Below are 20,675 nucleotides of genomic sequence, written 5' to 3'. Positions count from 1 at the left end.
CACGACTCGAATTGATACCCAAGGACTTCTTTAATCGATTGCAAACATTGATGCTTTCCTCTTCAGAACTATTAGAATCATATTATACACTGTAAGCAAAGCGACAAAACTGGTGAAGGACACGACCGTGACTAAGCAATATAGCATCAACTTGGGTGATATGTAGCATATAAGGACATGAATAACAAATAAGCTACAAGGTGAAAACATCAACGCAGATTATTTTATGGTTTTGCATGCAAAACGTTGTTTAAACTTTCAAGATGAAGAGTTACAAACTTATGTATGAATGACAGCGGTTATCCGTTGCTAACTCTGGTAAGCTCCTCATTCCAGCAGCTGAGTGTTTGTCCGATAGGTTTGCTCCACTATGATGACGATTGCTCTTTTGTGTTGCTTTGTGTAAGCGGATTCGGTAAATGATACAACTTCTGGATAGAGTTGAGGTTCTTTATTAGGGCGGCTGTGTTGGTTGGAGGGAGAAGGCAATTGACGTGTGGCTCTCGTAGGCTCTCATCAGACTCGCTTGCAGCAGCGCGCATGCTCCTTTGGTCTATAGACAGACATCACTAGTTGAACATGAAAACACGATTTGCCCATGTCATTCCATCTTTCACCACTGGAAGCAACCTTCTACCCATTGTCAGGCTGAGGGGATGACAGCGGTTATCCAAGTTGGGATTTGCGCACTCCGGGGAGCTCCTCGGCTGGCGCTAAACTGCTCTGGTGCGTCGGATATGGCTGATTTGTCCGCTGGGAATTTGTGGAACCTTACACCTTCTTTATGAGTGTTACCCCAATTAGCTGCCACACAACGATTCACCATCGCGTTATTGATGTAGTTTTCCTTCTAATTTCGCCATCAACACGGTGTTTTCAGATAAAACAAAGTACCCAAAATGCATTGTGTGTCGCTTTCTCGGTAAAGGGCGTTCCAGATGTGACGTCACGTCAGGCATCGTCATCAACTCGAATACAAGACTTCCTGAATATTCAGCGCAAGTTTTCCAACGTAAAATATCGCTATATGCCGTGGAATCTTTGTAAAATGCGCTCAGTAGAAGTCATTTTACAAATTATGGACGCAACTTATCGGAGTTGTCGGTTGTCCTTTAAAGCATCACAAACAACCAACTTCCATCAGTTAATACTTTTTATTTTTGCTGCAATTACCCAGAAAAGCGAATTACTGATTGTGATCATATTTGATAGTGACAGCGTGTTTAATTTGTCAACCTCCAACGATATTTTTTTGTTTCCAGAATGAGGTGGCCCAACGCCATTTTCGGCAGCCCTTCGGAGGACGAGGTCCAGACGCTGCTCAGCATTTACTTCCGCCATCAGGCACTTGGCCAGACGGGCACCTTGGCTCTGGTGGGCTGTAAACGGGACCTGAGCGACGTGTCAGCTGAGCTGACCGAACTCAGTGGCGAGATGAGCGCCGTGACCGCCCGGGCGCGGGGCCGCTGGGCCGTTGCCGCTTTCCTGCCTGACGCCAGAGTGTCAGGATCCAGCCTCTGACCTCGACACGCTCGCCGGCTCTTCTTGCGCTACTTATGCAGCATTCACATGCAACTGCACACCCAAAGAATTCATGCCCTTTCTTTGGTCACAACTTCTTTTCCCTTTCTTCCTCAACATGCGACACATTGACATGAAAAACATTTTTGACAGGGTGTATATGGGCAAACAATCACACAAGATATGAAATGTATTTATTTTTTTGCACACCGATTTCTTGGCACTTTGTATTGTTACAGAGCGCACACTGAACAGAAATAACATACCAAAGCTTTGCAATTCATCTTCAAGGGAATTTGGCAATTTTTTTTTCACACACGTGGAAGAATTTTACTGTGCAGTAAAGAATGTATTTGAAAGGAAAACATAAAAAAAAGGGACGTATTTCTTAGTGATTTTTATCCGGCGGCCGTTTTAGATAGAAATGACGGACGCCTATTTAAATGGACTGTAGTCAAACTACTTTGAAATGCTGCAGATCTACTGTAATGCTATGAGTGCGATATGCATTACAAAAATGATATATATCTTGTACCTTGTAATTGGAGCAGCTTTTTAGCAAATAACGTTTATGTATGAGGAAAAACGTTTTTTATCCTGTTACACAATTAGTCTCTTTCTGAATAACACTATTTTGAAATGAATAACTGTACATTTTGCTTTATTCGAGTCTATGTTTATCAACTTGCGATTGTCTGGCAACCAGTTCAGGGTGGAGCCCGCTTGAGGTGTGGCGACAGGACTCGAGGGACGACGGAAGGTGGTTAAGGTCGGATCCAAAATACACGGTGGAGACAGTGATTCCAAAAAGAGTCTTTACTGAGACACATGTGGCAAAAAAAACCCAGAAAGTCAGGCAAGGTAGAAGAGCAATGATTGACAGAACACACCTGGGTGACGGGGAACTTCCTGGAATACACCGACAACAACAGAACGGTAAAGGGTGGCTTTTATAGCCAGAAGGCACAATTAGGAAAATGGGGAACAGGTGCGTGAGTCCGGAGAGCCAGGAAGGGAGGGCCACGCTCCTGGCGTCGACGAGGATGTGACACCGCTGACTACCCGAAGACAGCTGGGATAGGTACTGGCTGGCCCGATACCTTCAGGTTTGGATAATGGATGAACGGATGCAATTTGCATAGAGTATATACTGAGCAGAAGAGATGCTTCTTTTAAAGATGTGGAAGTTGTAGTCAGATGTGATAAATATTGTTGGCCACATCTTGAAATTGGTGTTGTGTGAACTTATTGTTACAATAAAAAATTACCTTTGTCAAATATTGTTCTTTTGTACAATGAGTTTTTTGGGGATCCTCCAACACAAATAATCGTAGGGGAAAAATGACTACAATACAGTACCGGTACTCCACACATAAAGAACGTAAGTAACAAATCTTATTTTGAAGACTCAAATGCAGTACAGTGAGACCTCAACTTACAAACACCTTATCTTACAAACTTTCCGTCTTAAGAACGTCAAATTTATGAAAATTAAACCTTATAATACGCACTATTTTCATAATACACACCCACCACGGCTGGCGGAGTGTTCTTCGGCGGAAGCACACGACCGAACAGTGCTCCAGCCGGCACTACTTTCCACACCCCCTCTCATTGAATGCACACGTCGATCGCCTACTTGGAGCTTTTTGCTGATAATTTTACTATGATGGGACCGAAGAAGCCCAAGAAGACACAAAATAAAATCACAGTCGCTGAGAAGAAGGAGATAATTGAAAAACACGAACGAGGTGTGCAATTGTGTGATTTAGTGGCCGAGCAGGGCTATGCTCGGGCAATCGAAGAAGTTGAAAAACTTCTGTTAATTTGGATTCACGAAATGCAGCTATCCGGCGACAACATGAGTAAAGCTATTTTTATGCGAGAAAGCACGGCTAATTCACGCCGATATCGCCATGCGCCAATCTGAAAGTTCGGCGCTTATTGAGGATTTTAAAGCCAGTAACGGATGGTTCGAGAACATCTTAGGGCGAGGAGGAGAAGGCAATGTTGGCAAAGTGGAATGATATGCAGTTCCATCCAGAAAAGACTGGCTATGGCAATCATCAACATGATGAACGATAATGTGATGCCTCACTTTCGTAAGACCTTACAAGTCAGAAAGCAATAGATGTCAATTAAGAGGTTTTTAATCAGCAAAAATGATGATGAGTCTCCAAAGAAAAAAGAAGAGACGCCACACCAGAGGTTAAGTTACCAACAGTCCTTATGGAAGGTGACTGTCCTTCCATAAGCCATCAACGACCACCAAAAAGGTAAATAAAACTTTATTTTACAGAACAGTTTATTTCTTTAATTACAGTCCTCGTGTAATTTGCCTCTCTTTGTTACTTTACGATACAATGCAGTGTATTTCTTTCATTATAATACAATAGCACATTTATTATACATAGAATAAGGTATGTTGTGTGTAGTTTTAAGGCTTATTTAGTTAAAAACTATATTTTACGGAAACCCGGGAACGGATTATTCCCATTTTAATGGTTTCCTATGGGAATTTTTTTGGTGATACACACTTTTCGCCTTACACACTCTGTCTGGGAACCAATTAAGTTTGTAAGTTGAGGTCTCACTGTACTTTTGTACAGTACAGTATTCTGATTTTTATTTTGAAGGCGCCACTACCGTTTCCGTTATTTAGTTAGGCCCGCGAGGTTTATTTAGTACGAAATTAGCTTAAATATTCACGCGTTTCACGTTCCTTTGAAGCTACGAGATACTTTTGCCAACTTCTGTTTTGTTTTGTATTACAACTTTGAGATGCTCAATATAACGTTGTGGCGTTCTTGAAGTTGATCCCACGTCGTTATGGTAAATGCCGTCGAATTCAGATCGTTTTGTAACGTAAAAGTGGGTCTAAAACGTCGTCTGTCTTCAACAACCTTGTGGCTCGTGCGTGTCACGTTTTTTGTGTGTGTTCGATCTCAATTGAATCTCATTTTATAGGCCCTGTGCCTCTGTGGGTGTGCCAAACAGGACCTAATAATATTTGGGACTACTTCAACATCGGGAGTTGGATTTCTTCCCTTAGCGTAGCATGTACGACTATTTGACAGAAGAACTTTGCAAAGGTAACAAGACATTGACAACAACAAAAAATGTTAAAGATCCACAAGACGATGCATGGGGTAGTGATTTGTATGAGTTTTAAATCCCCCCCCTGTGTTATTTTTCTCAACTCGCGTCGTCTTCTTTACATGACAGAGTTGGGACAGTTGGACCCCGACTGGTTCCAGGTGTTGACCGCGCGAGCGTCATCTAAAGAAGGAAATCATTCTGATTCAGACGACCAAGAGGTTTGTCCCAACCAAGAGGCAAACTTCAAGACGCCTTTGCGCAAAACTGTTGCTGCCGATGTGGCACAAAGTCAACACTCGTCGATACCCCGGGTGTTCAGACACAGCGACCTTCCATCCCCCGAGAATTACGAACAACAAGGTATGGGAAATTGCATTTCCGATTTGAATCCATTCAAATAATGTGGTCACGTCAGGTCAATTTGGGATTTTCACTCAAAATAATGGTTGGAGCAAGCACCCGACAAGATAGTGGAAAACCATGACTTGTATTTTCATTCCATTGGCAGCAATTTGAAAGTAAGCCATAAAATTGCGCTGTGTAGTGCCAATAATAACCCAAATCTGTGGATCCAACAACACTGCTGCTCTGATTAAGATATAGTTTTTCTTTGTGTGTGTTCAAGATGTGCACCTTTTTTCCTTTAGAAAATGAACCGTTGCCATGGGTCACCAGTAGTCCGTGTTTGTTTGGGCATGCCAAGGACGCGTAAGTGAAGTGATACTTCCGCTGCATGTTTCAATCACTGGCAATTATGTGAAACAACCACCACGATGTCATCACACAGGGTCCCTCATTCAAATTATGGACATGCACCCCCACGCACTCCCAACTGGTTTGGTAATTATTGTTATTATTTAATTGAAATTTATGATACTGCTTTCATTTATATACAGACCTGTTTGTTCTGGCACAACACATTTTATTTTATTTTATTTTATTTTATTTTATTTTATTTTTCCAGGAGTAGTATTTGGTTATTCATCATGGTTTTTATTCAAGCAAAAAATGGTTGATCCCAATCCATGTTCAGTTGTATTTTTTTTTGTGCATTCAGCTTCTTTGTTTTATGTATTCAAAATGCTCGTTTTATATTTGTAATCAGCTTTTAATATTTTGGGGAGGTTTTCAGCAGGAATACATTGACATCAATTGACTTTATTTTTTGTCTTACCGAACAATATTTTAATAGTATTTTATTTAATTATGCTTTGGTTGAAAGATACATTTTCCTTTTTCACCTTTTATAGTCTAAAATATCCATTCTTAATGGTGTCCCCCTTACCCCCCCCCCCTAGATCTGCTTCACACACCACAAGTGTCCCCGGTAAGTTCATTTCTTCTGCCATCTATGTTCCACTTTTGGCATTTGAGGAAAATGACAGCAATAGTGTTTGAAATGATGCAGGCCAGTTATGCCCACCACGTCTCCGAAAGCCTCGGTGCTGACATTCCCCCCGATATATCGTGGACCAGCTCACTGAATACGCCGCCGGCTTTGCCTTCCACCCTCATTATATGTAAGCAAAAATGTTGAGTTCTTACCGTACGGGATTTTCAACCACCGTGTTGCTTTTTTCGACCTGCAGCAAAAACAAACCAAAGTCCCAGCCCGATGACAATTTGTATGGGCAAAAGCGCTGTGGTGAGTTCTTGTGTACCCTTTGAAATATTGCTCGATATTTCAACTGTACTTGATGATGATACTTTGTTCCTTTTCCCTCAGCTGGTTCGAAAACTCTTCCCTTCTCTTTCCAACGATTCCACACAGGCACTGGCATCACCACAAAACAGTGACCAGTCTGAGGTTCTGCAAGGTATTACAAATGCTTTATTCAAGGCTGCCCATAAAATCCGAACTTGATTCTGCTCATGAATATTGACAAACTCTCCACTTGACAGGTACTGACTGTCCAGAGGCCGGCCCTCATCAAACGTTCCGAAAGTCCCCTCAGAGATCCCCGGAGCACAGCAACGGCACCTCGAGGCAGCTGCTTGGCGAGCCGCTCAGCCGCCTGGCGCCCAGAGTTCTTGATGGCGCCGAAAACAGCCTGCCCGTGTTTTTGACCAACGGCACTTCAGCACAGAGGAAGGTGGAGTGCAAAATAACAAGTAGGAGGCAAGAAGAAGAACACGGCAGCAAACCCTCGGATGTCTCAATAAAATCAGAACTCAAGTTTTCTGAGCAAAGTGAATCTGGTCAAGCGCAATGCAGAAATCCTCCGGTGGAAAATGAAGATAGTGGACTAACGCCGTGGTCACCGTTGCCTTTATCGGCCATTCCGAACACCGCCGTTTCCATCCAAGCGGAAGATAAACGTACAACACGAGTGGAGAATGAATGTGACCCTGTTGTTCCAGTCAGAGCATCTTTGAAGTCTGCTGGATTCACCAAGAGAAAGACGCCATTTCTTTATACCATTGATAAGGAGAAACACTCATTCAAGAACAACTCCATCCAAGGTATTTTACAAAACGTCTTTGTGTACAATTGTTGTCGTCGCAAGGGAGCATTTGTGGTAGGTACATCCTTCATAAAAAAAAATCCTTAATACTTTGCAACAATGGACTTTTTTTGCGATTAGTCGTCTTATTGTGTTTCAAGTTGTGAAAAATGGGGCAGGCAACTTTTCAGAGTTGTCTGCCCTGGTGTCCGCTAACTTTTTGTCATGAGTTTCAGACACTGCCAATAGACATAAACATGCCAACCACATTCCGTGTTCCTATTTTTGTCTTTTCCATCGGCTGAGGTTTCAACCATCTATTTTGTAAACTGTATGGCGTTCAACTTTGGTAGCAATCAAACAAATTCCTTACTCGTGATTGACATTCGCCACAATGTGAAACAAGCCTCGAGTGGCCGGGCTGAATTTTCAACGCCTTCTCGATTCAGGCTACAGAGCCCAGTTCAATATTGAGATGATTTCCTTTCATCTGTCATTAACGCCATTGACTTTTCTACTTTAATTTCAGATCGTAAGTTGTCGAAAGCCAACGATGAAGCCGGCATTTGTAACGTCGGTGATGGGAAGGACAAGCTTCAGCAACGGCAAGCTCTCTCAAAGGATTTGGACATGTCGCAGCTTTGCCGAGCGTTTGCGCAAGACTTGAGTCAAATGTCCAGCCCGGGTGCACCACCTCAAGTGGGCCCAGCCTCTCCTTCTTCTCCTCCTCCTTGCGGCTTCTCCCCGTTTACCTGTCTGACTGCGCTGAAAGTTGCTCGACAGAAGACCAAAAGGCAAGTCGGGCTTCACGGTGAAATGGCTCCCGACAAGTCCGTAGATGAGCGAGCGCCGGGCGACAGTGGCTTCCCGTCGGCTGGTGCCGATGTCTCGCATGCGACTGTGGGCTGCGCAGACAAAGATGACCGGCGGGTGTTTGAGTCCACACCTACAGAACAACATGAAATTTGTTTGAAGGACGTTTCACTTGGAACCTGGACGGACACCAAAGATACAGCGCAGCCACGAGGGAGTTTGAAAGACTTGAACCGCCCTCTAGTTTCACTTCAATCCGACAGTTGTAATCGGATGCAAGAGATTGTAAATGTTTCTCCACTCTCGAGTCAAGCGTCAGGATTCAAAGACCAGATGATGTCAAAATTGGCAGCCGACCCGCAGAAAGTCGAACAACTCTTTGACGAGGGGCAGCCCATGAAAAGCATCCGTGGTAAGGAAACTGCTCCATCAGATTCCGCGTTGAGCCCCCCAGGAACCCTCTCTGAAACGCATATGTGGAAAAATAATGACATAAATGGTCGTGAGGGGGAGGAGTCACTGCCAGGCCCTGCTGGGTCATTCCAACACGTTCAAAATGTCCCCAAAAGTCCCGGAAACTTGAACACGGGCATGTGTCAGGCTGATGGAGCCATCGGTTGCGATCGTGATCCCAAAGAGGAAATTCCTGCAAGGTCGTCTTCTCCCGGAATAAACGCGTCGCTCCACATCTTCTCTTTGTCTGTCAAGCCGGTCCAGGATGCGACAAAAATCCTTGGAAACAAAGACTCGGTCGCCCATCAAGGTGATCAAGCCTTCCAACCCAACCGTGATGCGACAGAGGCAATTCCCGCAGCGTCGACTTCAGCTTCCTGGGCCCAAAACTGCGACTGGTACAACTGCCAGCTGACCGCCTCCCAGAAAGCTGATGTGAAGGCGTTGTGCGCCCTCCTGGAAGAAGAAGGCAGCCAGTTTGACTTCACCCAGTTCAAAACCATCAAGTTAAAACAACCGTGCAAAGAGACTTCATCGAAAGCTGACAAAGAGCTTGAGCCACACTTGCTGTCTGGGATTGATTTTAATGACAGCTTTTGCACGGAGGCAACTTCAACGTCCTGTGGTGCAACTCATCTTGAAGAACTCGCTGTTGCACGGCAACCCCGACACGCACATAGCCTGGAAAAAGACAGTGTCAGGAGATCTTTCAAAAAATGTCAGAAGAAAAACAAAAATGTTGAAAAACATACACGCCCTCTGCGCGTACGCACCTCTCAACTTAAGGAGCAATTTATTGACAGCTACGACACAGAGGAGCCACATCGAAGCTTGTTTCCACCCGCCATACCCGAGGAAAGGGCTCCAAAAGGTCCTGGCGACACGCTTGCGTGTGCCTTGCAGGAGGGCTTCCGGATGGCCAGTGGCAAAAACGTTTTGATTTCGCCCAAAACGATGCAGAGGGCGCATTCTGTCTTCAAAGACTGCGCTGATGACAGTGGATTTTCTGCTGCCATGAGGGAAAACGCAAAAGCCAAACCAGTTTTCCAAGAAGACCACCGTGATAACCCGAGCGAAGAATTGACACAGGGAGGTGTTGACCATCGGCCGGGAGGGTTCCAGACTGCCAACGGCAGACCGGTTGCCGTTTCCTCAGCCGCGCTGAAGAAAGCAAAACTCTCGCTTGACGATTGCCCTGAGATGAAGGAACATCTGCCCTGTTATCCAAAAAATGAGCTCCTCTCAGCTAACGAGAAGAGTTTGTCTGTTTCTGGTGTGAAGGATGGAAACACGGGAAATGTCACAATCGTGGATCATCATGTGGAAAACATTGCCAATCCATCTTTGGATCTTGGTTATTCTTCTTCACTAGGTGTCAGTGGGTTCTCAACAGCCAGTGGGAAGAATGTCTGCGTGTCTGCGGAAGCCCTGAAAAAAGCCAAAGATCGTTTGCGAGAAGACTCGGGGGATGCCAGGAGCATTTTAGGTGTCCAACAGACTGAGCTGGCAGCTGCGGGCCAAAAAGTCACCTCTTCTTCCGCCGCTCGTCCGACAACAAAATGTTTGCTTGATGAAAACAAAGCAGTTGATGAACACCCGTTTAGCCCTCCACCGGATCTCCTGTCAGCTGGTGAGAAGCCCGCTTCATTTGCGGCCAAAAGTGACCTCGGGTCCACCTTTGGGAGTTCCGCCCTGATGGTCAAAGTCAATGATCACTTCAAAGGCATGATGGACAGTAACGATCGCACATCCGGAAAAGAGAGTCCGTCCGTCGTTGCCTCAAAGGCGTTCAACGTTACAACGGATGTTGAAAATGGAAACGTTCAGCTTCGTCGCAATGAGGAAAAGCCTGAAAATCCGTTTTTACATATTGCTTCTTGTTCCCCGAGTGGCGGTGGGTTCTCTGCTGCCAGTCCGACCTTCCCAGTGTCTGCAGCAACCATGGCAAAAGCCAAACATTTTTTCCAAGAAGCCCACCAGAATGACCCGAGTGCAAAAATGAAACACGGAAGCTCCTCGAGGGTCGACCGCTTTGACGGTCAACCAGTTGGATTCCAGACAGCTGGAGGCAAACGAGTCACCATTTGTACCGCTGCGCTGAAGAGAGCCAAATTCTTGCTCGATGATTGTGATTCAGTCGAGGACCATCCGGGCGGTTATCCACTGGCGACAAAAAGTGGCTTCATGTCATCCAATCTTGGCACCACTTCAGACACGATGGCCGGTGGAGATGGAATGTCAGATATTCCGGTGAACAAAAATACCCCCACGATCCAGGTTGGAAAAATGAACGCTGCTCCGCTGGGAGACGATAAAAACATGAAGCATTGTAAGAACCCGGCAAACCCGGCCGTTCTTCTTTCTGCTTGTTCTTATTCCACAAGTGGCAGCGGTTTCTCGACTGCCAGTCGAAGGAGCCTTTTTCTTTCTGATGAAGCAATGACAAGAGCTAACTTGTTCTTCAATGACCTTGAGGGTCAAAACCAGAAGCTCCAGCACAATGCTGGTTTGCAACATGTCAGATGGGATGGCCTGCAAAATGTCGGACTCCCGACGGCCGACAGAGGACAAGCTTCTGCTGCGTCCGCTGCTCTTAAGAAGGCAACTTCGTCCTTGGCGGAGAGTCATAAGAGCCATGAATCTGCAATTAGTTGCTGTGGCTTTCGTACAGCCGGTGGCAAAAAAATGCTTGTGTCTGACTACGCTGTGGTGAAAGCGAAATCGCTGCTCGACGAAGGCGTTGCGGAAAAAGATGCTGACTTCCAGTTATCCGTGGCGGAAAAGAAAGCAAACCATCCCCCGAATGAGGCACGCCACAATAAAACCGGTGTCGGTCCCAGCAAAATAAGCCACTGTGGATTCAGCGCCGCCAGCGGGAAGCCCGTGTCCTTTTCCACCGAGGCGCTGCACAAAGCCAAAGCTCTCTTTGATGCCATTGACCTCGGAGAAGGTGAACAAACCTTCCATGCGCCATCCGTATCAGGACTTACTCCGGGTCCAAACGCAAGAGCCAAGAACTCGGCGTCTGCAAAAGAAATGCCCCGCGCAGAGTCCTACCTACCGTCACCTGACACAGGTCGAGGAACCAACCCCACGTCGGAGGAACCCACAATTGTCAACTTGGAGTCTTTGGACCTGACTGACTGTACTGAAACGCAGCAGTTATTTCTGGCCCAGGAAGCGCTGGACTGCACCAAAGCTTTGCTGCAGGATGAAAGTCTCGCCGGAACATCCATGACGTTGGAAAACCCGCCCCCCCAACACGCCTCTTGCCCGCCTGCGGGTGAGAAAAGATCAGCCAAAGACAGTGAATTAGTTGGTAAAGATCCGATCAGCGTTACCGTAGACCTGCTTTTCGGCTTCGGTTGGACGAACTAATTGTTATCATGATGATCTCAATGATTCCAGGGCAGCCCCCCTCTAAAAGAAGACTGCTGGAAGAATTTGACAGATCACTCGGCACTCCTCAGGGATCGAAACTCTGTCCACAAACGAGTTTTCCCAAAGGTACGACTTTTGAACAATTCCACGAGTAGTGCATGTCCAATTGTTACGAAGTCTCAAATGGTTCATCTGTGTAAGCTCTCTGTCTCAGGAGAGGAGTAGTACCTTACATTGCAGGGGTTTTTCAAAGTCATTTGGCAACACAAAATTCCGACTTATTTCAAAACGATAAACGCTTTAAGATAAGATAGACTTTAAGATTAGTACATCCAAAAGATAGGCTGCCAAATGAAAAAACAAAGTCATGTCGTTTATTCAATACATTGTAAAAAGGAAAATTGTATAGAGCAATACATTGGGGAGACTAAACAAATTGTCCAAAAAAAGACTTCAACATCACATGGATTATACTAGTGGGCCTCCTCTGCAGTACATATGCACCTAAAAGCTAGCAACCACTCATTTGACGACAGTGAGGTTAAAATCTTAGCGAAATAAAACAAATGGTTTGAAAGGCGAGTAAAAGAAGCTATTTTCATAAAACAACAAAATCCTTCACTAAATCGCCATGGTGGGGTGAGGTTTAATTTGGATCGTTCTTACAACAGACTTCGTAGACCACATAGGCTGTTATGCTGCTGAGGTGATACCAGAGCGAATGGGGCAATCAGGCCAGTCGTAGAAACCATAATCAGGCAGGACAATAGAAGTAATCAGGACAATAGAAGTAATCAGTGTAGCCTAAGTACCACCACGTCTGGACAATAGGGATATATATATATATATATATATATATATATATATATATATGGCCAAAACTACCAGCAAATTTTAGTTTGCTTACAAAGCCTCTTGGATAAGAAGCGAAGTACAGATGACGGCTGAAGAAACTTTGTCATCGAAGTCTCAAGTCCGCAGTTAAGCAATATTATGCTGTTATTTTAATTGTCTTTCTTTCTAAGGTCTATTGAAGGACAGGACCGCGTTCAGGTACGATGTCTCACTTGGCCCAAACATCACCAGGCCGCACAGGTGAGCCCGCCACCCTATGCCGCGTGCCCCCCACCACCACCACCACCACCACGCACCATCGTCGCCCTCTCGTCCCCCATGCAGAGACGGCAGGGCTTACGTAGCCGCCGCGTCATCGAACAACAACCGGCAGCCAATGCCGGCAGGGTTGGGATTGCCCTTTTTCAAGAACACAGAGGCGCGACCAAAGAGGAGTGACATCACAACGCCTCGAGCTTTTGTTCCTCCGTTTAGAAGACAAAGCAGAATCGTCGAGCCGGATTCCCTGAAAAAGACGACGCAGAACAGTGAGGACCCTTCCACAACAGCCTCGGACCAAAGTATGACCAATAACTTGTCCGGCCGGAGCCCACCCACTGACATATCTTGGGGTCAAGGTAACCATTTTCTGTCATTTCGTTTTGGACGCAAGAGAAATGAATTCTGTTTTTTTTTTTTTTTTCGCGATAAATCAACAGTGGAGGTGGCCCAAGACATGCAAGACATGAGGATCAGGAAGAAGATGCGGCAGACTGTCGGGCCTCTGCCTGGTAGCTTGTTTCGAGCTAAGAACTCGGGAGCCGCCAGGATATGTTTGAGGGACGTGGCCGCTGGGAGGCCTCCTGCCAAATACACCCAGAAGCAGGTGAGTTGTGGGTGTACAGAAAAGAGGGTGTTCTCATCTGCCTGGACCTTGTTCAATTCATTGTTGCTGCTCACCTCTCGGTGCTATCTTTTCCTTATTTTGACGACTCCAGCTGTATGAATACGGGGTCCATCGGCATGTGTGCAACATCACCAGCGACACGGCAGAGGCTTTTCGCTTTCGCCTTGAGCTGTTCTTCACCAGGGACGCCTTTGCGGATGAAAACGGCATCCAACTTGCGGACGGCGGGCGGCTGATTCCCAGCAAGGACGGGACGGCCGGCAAAGAGCAGTTCTGTAGGTCGGTGATTGTCGAACGAGGATGTGTGTGTCCCATCTTTGGGCGACATACATTTGTTTATTTTTTGGGTGATGTCTCCCTGCAGAGCCTTGCGCGATACCCCCGGCGTGGATCCCAAATTGCTCGGTGACGAGTGGGTGTACAACCACTACAGGTGGATCGTGTGGAAGCTGGCTTCCATGGAGAGGTCCTTCCCGCAAACAATGGGGGGCCGCTGCCTCACACCCGAGAGGGTTTTACTGCAGCTCAAGTACAGGTGAGAAGGACAAAGCCCGCTTTGAAAGGACAACCGACACCATTTTTTTTGTTTCCTAATATAAGGACATAAGGCATTGAAGGACATGAATAACAAATAATAAGCTACAAGATGTCAACATCAATGCAGATTGTTTATTGGTTTTGCATGCAAAATGGTGTTTAAACTTTCAAGATGAAGAGTTACGAACTTGCGTATGAATGACAGCGGTTATGCATCGCTAATTCTGGTTAGGTCCTCATTCCAGCCGCTGAATGTTAGTCCGATAGGTTTGCTCCACTATTATGACGATTGCTCTCTTTCATCACTGGAAGCAACTTTCTACCCATTGTCAGGCTGAGGGGATGACAGCAGTTATTCAAGCGGGGATTCGCGCACTCCAGGGAGCTCCTCGGCTGGCGCTAAACTGCTCTGCTCCGTTGGAAATGGCTTGTTTGTCCGCTGGGAATTTTTGGAACCTTACACCTTCTTTATGTGTGTTACCACAATTGGCTGCCACACAACGATTCACCATCGCGTTATTGATGTAGTTTTCCTTCTAATTTCGCGATCAACATGGTGTTTTCAAACGAAACAAAGTACCCAAAATGCACTGTGTATCGCTTTCTCGGTCAGGGGCGTTCCTTCAGCGACGTCACTCCGGCATCAACTCGAAAACAAGACTTCATGAATATTCAGCGCGAGTTTTAAAACATAAAAAATAGCTATATACGGTGGTGCATTTGTAAAATGCGCTCAGGAGAGGGACATGACATTTACTGGGAACAGATAAGCAAATGGAAATGGGACGGACGACTTGATGGCATTGCAATTGGCAAATAAACAACCTGTGTGTCAGATATGACGTGGAGATGGACCATAGCTACAGGCCCGCCTTGAGAAAGATCATGGAAAAGGACGACGTGGCGGCTAAAACTCTGGTTCTCTGCATCTGCGGGGTGGTCTCCCGAGGCCAGGCGGCAAACGCAGATGCGGTGGTGTGGGTGACCGACGGTTGGTACTCGGTGAAGGCTCAGCTGGACGAGCCCTTGAGCGAGCGGCTTCGCGAGGGACGACTGGCCGAAGGCGGGAAGCTCATCATCCACGGCGCTCGGCTGGTGGGTTCGCAAGAAGCCTGCACGCCGCTGGAGGCACCCCAATCGCTTATGTTGAAGGTACATGCGAGGAAACGTTTTTTTTTTTTTTCTTTTTTCGGGCCCCCATTCCATAGTTCAACTGAGAATATGCAGTCTTTTGGTCGCATACTATCGCGAGGACAGGGTGCAAAGTTTCAACAGAATTGGTGCCATGACCCGGATCGTTCATACACACGAGGAGAAGGCACTTTACAGAGCTGAAGCTCTTAAAACTAATCAGAGTCGATCATCCCACCAAGATTCCTCACCTGCTTGGGCTTGTCCGTTGACACTCAACAAAATTACATTTTTATTCCCCCCAGATTTTCGCCAACGGCAGCAGACCTGCGCGATGGGACACCAAGCTGGGATTCTACAAAGATCCTCGCCCCTTCCTGCTTCCTCTGTCGTCACTGTTCAGTAACGGGGGGCCCGTCGGCTGTGTGGATATTGTGGTGCTGAGAAGTTACCCTGTTCAGGTACTCGCTCGAATAAATAAACAAGATACAGGTAACATCCGACTTACAACCGGCTCGACTTAAGACCACCCGTACTTGCGACCATGACCTCCAGACCCTATTTTTTAAATTTTAATTACACGCTTGGCACCGCAATGCGCTAGCAGCCCGGCACCGTGTATGACAATTTTGGCCAGCCAGCATCTCACTCTCACACGGCAATCGACCGTGTGATGGCACCAGAGGGGGGACTTTGCGAGTCATTTCGCTTCCGAGTCTCTATTCAACATTTTGATTGGTTTTGATTGTATTTCGACTTATGACCATTTTGACTTACGGCCGATTGGTCAGGACGGAACTCGCTTATAAGTGTTGATGTTACCTGTATTTGGGTGAAATGAACGGCTTTGTATCTGTATTCCAGTGGATGGAGAGGAAATCGGACGGAGGCGTGATGTTCCGCTTGGCCCGTGCCGAAGAGGAAGAGGAGGCGCGCCACAACACCCGCAAGCAAAAGGCCATGGAGGTGCTTTACGCCAAGATACAAGCAGAGTTTGAACGGGAGGACATCGGTATGACTTGGATCGACTTTTATTTCTATTCTTGTTGTGCGAGGGGGGCAATTATAAATTGAATTGTGGTCATTTGCAGAGAGCAAACGTCAACTGAGGAGGATTGTGAATCATCGGGATATTGGAGGTTTGCAGGATGGGCGGGAGCTCTACGAGGCTGTGGGAGATGACCTAGTTGGACTTGAGGTAACCAAATACAGTGAGACCTCAGCTTACAAACACCTTATCTTACGAACTTTTCGTCTTACGAACATCAAATTTATGAAAATTAAACCTTGAAATACGCACTACTTTTCGCTCTACACACCCACCACGGCTGGAGAGTGCTCTTCGGATCTGGCTGAGTGATCATCGGATCTTCGGCGAAAGCACACGACCGAACAGCGCTCCAGCCGGCGCTACTTTCCACGCCCCCTCTCTCTGAATTCACACGTCGATCGGCTCCGAGGAGCTTTTTGAAGATAATTTTACTATTATGGGACCGAAAAAAAACACCACAGGCTCGTGTTCAGCCGGAGAAGACACAAAAAAATAAAATCACAGTCGAGGAGGAGATCATTGAGAAACACGAACGAGGTGTGCGTTTGTGGCATCACATGTGCACACCGCGGCTGTCGTGTCAGGCTGAGATTCACATATCTCTCACGCTGTGTGTCACTTCCCTGAGAGTAACATTCTCCATTGCCACCATCCTTCGCCTAATAGCTTTACAGTGTAAAGCTTCAGCGAGTCGTTGAAATAAAATTGAAGTGTCGCGAGCGGCGGCGCCGCCCCAGCTGTCAACTCGCACGTGACAATTTCGGCGTCATGAGTCACGTGAAAGCATCGACTAAATAACGACTTTGTGTAAAGTTTACACAACACTAAAACATGGCTTGGCCGTTGACATCCTGCTTCCAGGCCCTTCTGAGCGAGCAGCAGCTGGAGACTTTGCAGGCATACAGCCGCTTGCTGATGGACAAGAAACGGGCAGAAATGCAAGATCGCTATCGTCGCGCCACCGAAAAAACTACGGCTGGCGGCCAAGCGAGCTGCCCTCAGAGAGACGTTACCCCTATCTGGAAACTCTGCGTTGCCGACTCGTTGAAACCGACGGGGGACGGTAAGCCGCCATCTTTTACTATTTCACCTTCCAAACCATATTTGACTTACACTGACCTTGTCACCTTTTTTTGTCTCAAGTTTACCAATTGAACCTTTGGCGACCATCTTCAGACGTGCAGGCCTTGTTAAAGGAAGGTTGTCGGTACAAGGTCTACAACTTGGCCACGTCGGAGAAGAAAAAGCATGGCGCTGTTGTGGCTCTTCAACTCACCGCCACCAAGAAAACGCAATTTCAAGACCTCCAGGTGACCAATATTCTTCCATCAATAAACTAGGCAAGTTGATTAATAGACAGACGGGTAGGTATGGAGGTGAAATGAAGCAGAGGTTGTGATTCTGCATTCACAAACCTAAGTGATCACCCCTACCTGCCATTTAGGCTCCTGCGGAATGGTTATCAGCGCACTTTCAACCGAGAGTGTCCACAGACTTTGTGGCTCTTCAAAACCTGGAATTTGACCCTGCGTGCGGGGAAGTTGATCTGACGGGATGTGTCATCAGGGTGCTGGATGGAAAAGGTCTGTGCGCCTTCCTCAATAGACTTGAATTCAGCTAGCGGACTTTGATTTTTGGATCTTTGGTTTCCACTCAGGCCCTTGCCCTGCCTTCTACTTGGTGGACGGCAACGTGAATTTTGTGAAGGTCCGCTGTTTCAGCAGCCTACTCCAGGCCGGCCTGGCGGACGTTGTGAAACCGGGCGCGCTGCTATCGCTGAGCAACCTGCAGCTGAGGGGCCGCTCCATCCGGCCCACCCCCGTCGTGTACGCGGGAGAACTCACCGTCTTCTCCACCAAACCCAAAGAAGAGCATCTTCAAAAGGCTCTCGCGCGGTTCAGGGACCTCCTGCAGGTACAGAGCCACACCCATCAGCAATGTCTCAAGTCACAGCCACGGAACCTCCATTCTCAAGGCTCGAGAACATTTCTTGATGCCTGGATAAGTCGCTCAGATGGGTACCCAGGGGAGTAAACGGGATTGGAGGGGGAGATAGCCAGTCTTTTCTGGATTGAACTTTTCGGTAAAAGCCTGCATATCATTCCACTTTGCCAACATTGCCTTCTACTCCTCGCCCTAAGATGTTCTCGAACCATCCGTTACTGGCTTTAAAATCCTCAATCAGTGCCGAACCTCCAGGTTGCCGCGTGGCGATATCGGCGTGAATTAGCCGTGCTTTCTCGCATAAAATAGCTTTACTCACGCTGTCGCCGGATAGCTGCTTTTCGTGAATCCAAATTAACATAAGTGTTTGAACTTCTTCGATTGCCCGAGACTGTCGCTTGGAGAGCACGGAAATACCTTTTGCAACAGATGCACCTTTGATGGCTTCTCTGTTCCGGAGAATGGGAGCAATGGTTTACTTAGCATAGCCGTGCTCGGCCACTAAATCACACAAACGCACACCTAGTTCATGTTTTTCAATTATCTCCTTCTTCTCAGCGACGGTGATTTTATTTTGTGTCTTCTTGGGCTGAACACGAGCCTGTGGTGGTTTTTTTTCAGGCCCATCATAGTAAAATTATTACCAAAAAGCTCCAAGTAGGCGACCGACGTGTGCATTCAATGAGAGGGGGTGTGGGGCCGGCTGGAGCGCTGTTCGGTCGTGTGCTTCCGCCGAAGATCACTCCGCCAGCCGTGGTGGGTGTGTATTATGAAAATAGTGCTTATTATAAGGTTTAATTTTCATAAATTTGACGTTCAGTTTGTAAGTTGAGGTCTCACTGTACTGTACTTGAGCTCGTCATGTAAATATTTGCGTTTTACGACATAAACATTAAAACGTGTTTGCGGCAGGTGACTCGGTTGTACAACCGAGTTTTGCTGTATAATGACACTATCGGATTAGCGGTAAATCGAGTTTAACCCTTGCCATGTTTTGACAAGCTGTAGTGTAACTCGACAGTTATGTGGGAGTAATGGCGCATTAGACCTAGGTAGATAGCGCGAACTACTCAAGTGACTTTGCGGACGATGACGAAAGTGTGAGAAAAGAAAGATGAAGATGGAACGAGGGTTATTGACAAGAGTGCTGGGATCCCAAACTGTTTTAGATGGGTCAAGTATTTTTATTGTTCTGAAACTTTGTGCGTTACCTGTACCTTTTTTTTTTTGCTTTTTCAGGCATTTTCATCCTAGATACTATATTGTTTAAATTGATAGTATAATGATGTTCAGAAGTGTGGCAAATGGTGAAACTCTTACATAAACTTTACAACAAACAAATGCAATATTTGAAGCATGGCAAGAAATGAAACTGATATAACAATTTGGTCATACAGGTATCCCACCAAACAAGGGAATTTATTTTCACAAATACAGTTGAATTTTAATGGTTTTGTGGTTATTAAATTGCTAAAACCGATAAGCTTGCGTGGGCTTTTTTCAGACTTTGTCCTCATTTGTCATTCTCATCCCTGACTGTAGGAACAAGAGAAGTTCTTTGTGTGCGCCGAAGATAAACTCTCCCAGGTGCTCAAGTCTGACGTGTACTCTCCCGCTCTGCCGCAGAAAACCCCACCAACGCGACACGCGTGGACCAATGTAAATCTTCTTCTCCATTTGGGCTCGCTTGCCTAATTTGTTTTGTCAGCATGTTGCCCTTTGCAGAACACATCTCAGCAGCCGGTCAGAAGCCTGGGCTCTTTCACTCCAACGAGTAGGAACCTTCTGCCCGCGGCTGATGCGACTTTGTTGGAGAAAGACCCGAGAAGCTTGAAGAGGACGCGAGCTGTGGACTACCTCTCTCGCATGCCGTCTCCTCCGCCGTTGTTTCTCCCCCCTGGCCCGGGTGCTTCGCCCTCCATCAAGAAGACCTTCAACCCTCCTCGGAGAGCCAGCACACCCCGCACTTTCCAAACTGTATGCACTCCAAACCTGACCTCTGTGTCTGCGAGCCCACCTGACGAAAAGGGGGAGGAATCGTGGGTGAACGACCATGAGCTCGCTATGATTGATACGCAGGCCTTATGGTCCAATGAGGCACTATAACTGTTAAAAGCAAGCCACTATGTAAAACAAATGTTACAATAAATTATTTGTCTCTGTATATCCACACCCGCCAACAAGCTTTTCATTCAAATTCCGGGTTATGGTTTATGAATTAAAATTACAGTTTACAACCAATAAATAAATACAAAATTCAAAATAGTAAATACCCAACATTCATTCAAAATACGAGATCGCTCAGTATGTATTATCCAAATTTAGAACAGGTGATCGGCTCAGTGCCAGGTCTTAGCTTTCGACAGGTGAATTGCGCATCTGCGTGCTAAGAGTGATTCCTGAAATCGTGTCAAGGGTTAGCATCGATTTCATCATTGTCGTGTCATGGCATTTGCCGGAGAAAAAGCAACAAAACGTGTGAAAAAGGCGCTTGAAATAAAATGTATTATTATTATTAAATCTTTTTCTTTTGACTTTGATCGCTGTCAATAGACTGGAC

The 20,675-nt window shown here is 46.4% G+C and overlaps 2 protein-coding genes across 4 annotated transcripts in view; both read left to right on the top strand.

Annotated features, from left to right (window-relative positions):
* Positions 1 to 2,795, top strand: part of LOC148887954 (protein furry homolog) — a 56,615-nt gene extending 53,820 nt beyond the window's left edge. For all 3 annotated transcript variants that reach the window (XM_089013227.1, XM_089013228.1, XM_089013226.1), the window contains one exon: positions 1,263 to 2,795. In XM_089013227.1, the coding sequence (XP_088869353.1) occupies positions 1,263 to 1,521 (259 nt within the window). In that variant the 3' untranslated portion in view covers positions 1,522 to 2,795. The remainder of the gene's footprint in view (positions 1 to 1,262) is intronic.
* Positions 2,796 to 4,166: 1,371 nt separating this feature from the next.
* Positions 4,167 to 20,314, top strand: brca2 (BRCA2 DNA repair associated). The gene is made up of 27 exons (XM_089013361.1): positions 4,167 to 4,353; positions 4,489 to 4,613; positions 4,747 to 4,980; positions 5,268 to 5,328; positions 5,408 to 5,460; positions 5,919 to 5,947; positions 6,029 to 6,140; positions 6,210 to 6,265; positions 6,347 to 6,437; positions 6,523 to 7,083; positions 7,594 to 11,649; positions 11,739 to 11,837; positions 12,737 to 12,806; positions 12,891 to 13,183; positions 13,265 to 13,431; positions 13,544 to 13,731; positions 13,817 to 13,987; positions 14,826 to 15,141; positions 15,426 to 15,581; positions 15,985 to 16,132; positions 16,212 to 16,318; positions 17,033 to 17,234; positions 17,315 to 17,481; positions 17,616 to 17,754; positions 17,829 to 18,085; positions 19,658 to 19,774; positions 19,841 to 20,314. Exons 2-27 carry the CDS (start codon positions 4,580 to 4,582, stop codon positions 20,219 to 20,221), a joined length of 8,265 nt encoding a protein of 2,754 aa, XP_088869487.1. The 5' UTR covers positions 4,167 to 4,353; positions 4,489 to 4,579; the 3' UTR covers positions 20,222 to 20,314.
* The last annotated feature ends 361 nt before the right edge of the window (positions 20,315 to 20,675 follow it).

The sequence above is a fragment of the Hippocampus bargibanti genome, linkage group LG14 (genome assembly GCF_051943395.1).
Source record: "Hippocampus bargibanti isolate YZ-2025 linkage group LG14, ASM5194339v1, whole genome shotgun sequence".
Taxonomy (NCBI): Eukaryota; Metazoa; Chordata; class Actinopteri; order Syngnathiformes; family Syngnathidae; genus Hippocampus; species Hippocampus bargibanti.
Note: the sequence above shows the minus strand (reverse complement) of the source record. Positions and strands in the feature narration are given on the sequence as shown.